The 4,963-nt window shown below is 32.9% G+C and overlaps 1 protein-coding gene across 1 annotated transcript; it reads right to left on the reverse strand.

The window, feature by feature from the left end:
- Positions 1–236: 236 nt before the first annotated feature.
- LOC145591122 (CBL-interacting protein kinase 2-like) lies at positions 237–3,641 on the reverse strand. The gene is made up of 2 exons (XM_081647526.1): positions 3,493–3,641; positions 237–2,197 (listed from the first exon to the last, which is right to left on the reverse strand). The coding sequence occupies exon 2, from the start codon at positions 1,857–1,859 to the stop codon at positions 576–578; it is 1,284 nt and encodes a 427-aa protein (XP_081503652.1). The 5' UTR covers positions 1,860–2,197; positions 3,493–3,641; the 3' UTR covers positions 237–575.
- Between the last annotated feature and the right edge of the window lie 1,322 nt (positions 3,642–4,963).

Genomic DNA, 4,963 nt, shown 5'->3' on the forward strand with positions numbered 1-4,963 from the left:
CAGCCCCAAAAAATTTGAAGTAAAGAATTATGTGACATCTATAGAGAAATCCAAAACCTCTAAATTGACTTGTTCAGTCAGAATCTTAAAATTTATACACCGTAGATTGTATTCATTGTATTGTCATATCTTCTCAAGGGATTCTAGGTCAACAGTTAGATGTAAGCAAATTGTAACTTTGGTTGGTGGTACCACCAGTTACATCAATTAAATTTGGTCAATATTCACCATTCATATGAACAAGATTTACAATAAGATTTTTTGTGGACCAAACAATATTTAGATCAGTTACAACAGCCACACAATAGATTTACTTAATTTCATGCACATAATTAAGAATTAAAAGCAATAATATAGAAAAATTGTGTAAATTTTCCCATTAAACTAACCTAAACAATTGAGGATAAAATCGGAACCTCGATTGTTTAGCAATACTAAATAACAGACATCAGGACTGCTCAAATATGTAAGCAGAACACAGATCATCAACTAAGACTAATGCTAAATCAACTACTAAGATACATCAATATTGGTTGCAGAGGATTGCAGTGAGCACGCATCGCTTGTCTTTGAAGTTACTGCTGGCTATCACCTTGCCAAGCCCAAACAATGTCCTTCAGAGCAGGCTGCATGTCATCTTTCAGTTTCTGATAATCAATGGCATTACCGTTAGACCTCTTCATCTCTACCACGTGAAAGGATGGAGTTACCTCGAATATGTCCATATCAATGCCTACTTCCTCTTTTCTACCTTTAGAGCCGACTAGCTTTAAGAATCCTCCGTCTTTCTTTGTTACTTTGAGTTTCATGTTGGCAGCAACTTCCTCGAGCTTGGACACTATAGCAGATGCAGGTTGCAGGGATGTGAATCGAACATCATCCCTGCGGTCATCCCCAACAAATAAACCAGACAGATCCAGTCCTGATGACAAGGAGATGATATCAAAAGCATTTAGATTAGATGGTCTTGAGAATTCGGAGAATGTCTTGACCTCCGGCTGCTTGGTTTCTTTAATTTCCAATTTCGGTAGTTTAGCAGGCCTAGTACCTAACCCCTTCTTAAACCAAGAATTCTCCATTATTTTACTAATGGTTATCCTTGTGTTGGGATTTGGGTCTAGAATCTTCAACAGAAGTCTCCGGACCTCAGGTGGGAACCAATTCGGGCATCTGTAATCAGCCCGGGTTATCTTCTTGTACATCTCAATCAGATTTGTATCTTGGAAGGGGAGATGACCAGCAAGCAGAACATACAAGATAACTCCACAAGACCAAATATCAGCTTTAGCTCCATCATAACCTCTTCGATTAATCACCTCTGGAGCTACATAGGCAGGGGTGCCACACATCGTGTGCAGCAACCCATCTTGCTGTCTAGAATCCGCAAGAGCACTCAACCCGAAATCTGAAACCTTCAGACCCCCATCCTCGTCTATCAACAAGTTCTCAAGCTTAAGATCCCGGTGATAAACACCCCCGCGATGGCAGACATCCATTGCACTAATCAGCTGTTGGAATATCCACCTAGCAATGTCCTCTTTCAGCCTGCCTCTGGCTACCTTGTTAAAAAGCTCGCCGCCTTTAGCATATTCCAAAACAATGTAAATCTTGCTCTTTGTAGCCATGACCTCGTATAGCTGTAAGACATTTTGGTGCTTCACCAACTTCATGACCGAAATTTCTCTCTTGATCTGCTCATTCAGCCCGGCCTTCAAAGTTTTGTCCTTGTCAATAACCTTAATAGCCACATTCTGCCCGTTTTTGATGTCCCTAGCGTAGTAAACTTTGGCAAAGTTCCCTTGCCCTAATAATTTTCCCAACTCGTACCTCTCCAACAATATACTTCCCTTCTTTTCCATATCTACTTAATAAAATTGACCCAAAATACTTGAAAAACTGTGCTACTTCACTGGTACAGGTATCTAAATTACCAAACAATATTCAACCGTCGTCCACAGTTTCGTGCTTTAGCATAGCAAATATTCTACTGCTTGTAGATTTGTAATGGATTTGAGGGGATAGCATGAACCTGCAAACGGCATATTGAACCTCGTCAAGGGCCGACAATGGATGTCTCAAGGGGAAAACGATTGAAGAATCTTTACAGATTGAATTTCCGGCATGCACACACATCTTTCTGCATTCCCTAATATCGAAGATTTCACTCAAGGTTCAGCAAGAAAGGATCACAAAATCCCTGAAAAATACAATTCAAGAACAATACATAAGATTAATCTAAACTCTAAACACCAAATCAATCATACATAAAAACACAAATAGAATTCATACCATCACAATCAATTAAAGGTCTGAATGACAAAAATAGCATCACAGTATTATAATAATCATTCAATACAAAAACATGAATGTGACAATAAGATGCACATATGGACCAAATTCATGTAATGAGCAACAATTAAAGGTCACAATATATATATATATATAGTGCAAACAAGATAGCAAAGTCACACCACATGCCCCTGGTCTTTGCTCCAACCGACCCCGGCAACCCCGCTTCCTCGAAGCCACCCCGAAACCCTCTTAATAAACCAACAAATAATATAAAAACAAATTGACGACTGCAGGAAATTACAATTATTTTTTCAACTAAGATTGATTAGAGACTTGTTTTAAACCAATTTAAGCCATTTTTATATTATGCAAACCAAACCCAATATATAATTACTATAATAAAGTAGATCTAACCTTCTTGAGGTAGCTAAATCAAGATCTTGGTCATAAATGGTCAAATAACAATATATAGATTATAGACCAACAAGGAAAAGCCAAAATATCTAAGTTACAAAAATAAAAACTAATTAAGAACTTAATTATGTTTTGGTTTCAGTTTTTTTAACATACAAAACATAATAAACATCAAAGTTTCTAAACTAATAGAAATTAATAAAAAAAACCTACTCGCATAAATAAAATTCTAAACTTGCTAAAGAAAGCATAATCAAATATTGAAATACAAAGAAAAAAAGTCTTAGTATTAAAAATTTGTTACAAATTCTGAGTGACCTTTATTTATGATTCCACTTTCATCATTACCATTATTCAATTTCAGTTATTAATGATGTTCATAAGAGTATGAAATAACAATGATTTTAAAGTTAATCATACATACCTATTGTAATTTGTTAATTTGTAAATCTGGAAAAAAAAACTTTTTTTTGTTACAAAAATTATTGATTTTAATTCATTTTCAGAAACATTTTTTTGGAAATTTTATAATTAAAAACTACCTAAAACAAGCCCTAATAAACTCTTTATTAAATCTTTCAGTAGAACACACAGTGTAAAATAAAAAGATTCAATTTTTTTCAGTAGAACACATAAAAATTAAATCTTTGTAGCATAAAACAAATTAAACAACATAAAAACATACAAAAAATGTGCATACTGTGATAAAATTAACACACCTAGAAAATTAAACCAATCAAATCAAAAAAAAAAAAAAAAAAAAAAAAAAAAAAAACATGAAGTTACCTCAGCAAGAAGAATATGAATCTCTTTGAACCTTGAAGTGAAACCTTTGTGGGAGAGAGATATATATATAAAAATCCGAGGAGAGAGAAAAAAAAAGAGTAATGAAAAAGAGAGGTATTCAAGAATTTTTTCAAGAAAAGTAACGCAACGAGGTATGCTATTTATGAGGGTGAGGGATATATGAATTGAAAGGGAATATCCTATTTCTTTAATTAGTTATATCTCGACCAAATAAATACAATGATGTAGACGAAATTAAATCCCGTTCTTAAGTATGGTTAGAAATAATAACCAACCGAGGAGGAATATCCTATGAATGGACCAAATTAAAAGATCCCTCAAAAGCCAATTAACGGGGTGTAACGTTTTCTTATGAGGTATGAGATGTGGTCCGCCAAACAAAGACAAATATAAAGAATTGGCCAAGCTTTATTACTCACCATCCAAAATTCAATTATTTTATTTGTTTAATTATTTATAAATATATATATCATTATCATTTGTAATAGGAAAATAATATTTTGTTTGTATTTTTTTGGTATGTGGGTTCAATGGGTTGGTCTCCTTTGCCTTTGGCACAAAGAATAGGCCAATCAACTTTTCCTTGAATTTGAAGACTAATACTACTTTAACACTAAACATATTTTGTTGTTCATCTATAATTGGGGTTTAGTACCTAAACATAATCATCTTTCAATATGTGGCTAAAAAGTTTGTATTTTATAAATATATTATGTGATATTGTTTGATTTTATAACTTTTGGTTGATATTCCATTTTGATATGAGTCACATGGTGTTAGGAGTTTGCAATTTTACATGCAATAATCCAATATTTTATTATTTAATTTTATGTATTTTTTGTTGGAACATTTTCTTATTTTTCACAACAGCTTCAAAATTTTTATTAGAATTTGATTAAGACGTCAAAATTGTTTTGTTTTAGAAATTACTTTATATTAATGGAAAATTTTAAAGATTGGAAATTGTATACTCAATAAAGAGATTTTGATTATCTTAATATTTTTATACATAGAAATTATTGTCACACCAGTACACCACAAAAGTTGTAAATAGCATGATAAGTGACAACCCACTTACCTTATCAATTTAAGCAATAATGTATAATCTCTCCAAATAATGGGATTAATTTATTCCTATATATGCACCAATGAAATACATTTAATTTATATCTAAGGTTAGGTCAAACTTGGCCAAAATGTACCACGCATGCTTCGGTGCTTCCTGTTTTTTTTTTCATTATTGTCATTTTTTTTTGGTTCTTTTACATTTGAAAAAAAAATTACTTAGGCCTGTTCATATTTACTAAATTGAGCTGAACTGAACTGAATTGAAATTAAGCTGAAGTGAACAGGCCCTTCGAATTAAATGATCTAGCCTCCTTTTACAGTTTTACTTCTACAATAGTATTTTGGTGTTGTATAAGTTAGCTTGTAATTGTCGCTCAAAGCT

This window comes from Chenopodium album, chromosome 18 (genome assembly GCF_948465745.1).
Source record: "Chenopodium album chromosome 18, dcCheAlbu1.1, whole genome shotgun sequence".
Classification (NCBI taxonomy): Eukaryota; Viridiplantae; Streptophyta; class Magnoliopsida; order Caryophyllales; family Amaranthaceae; genus Chenopodium; species Chenopodium album.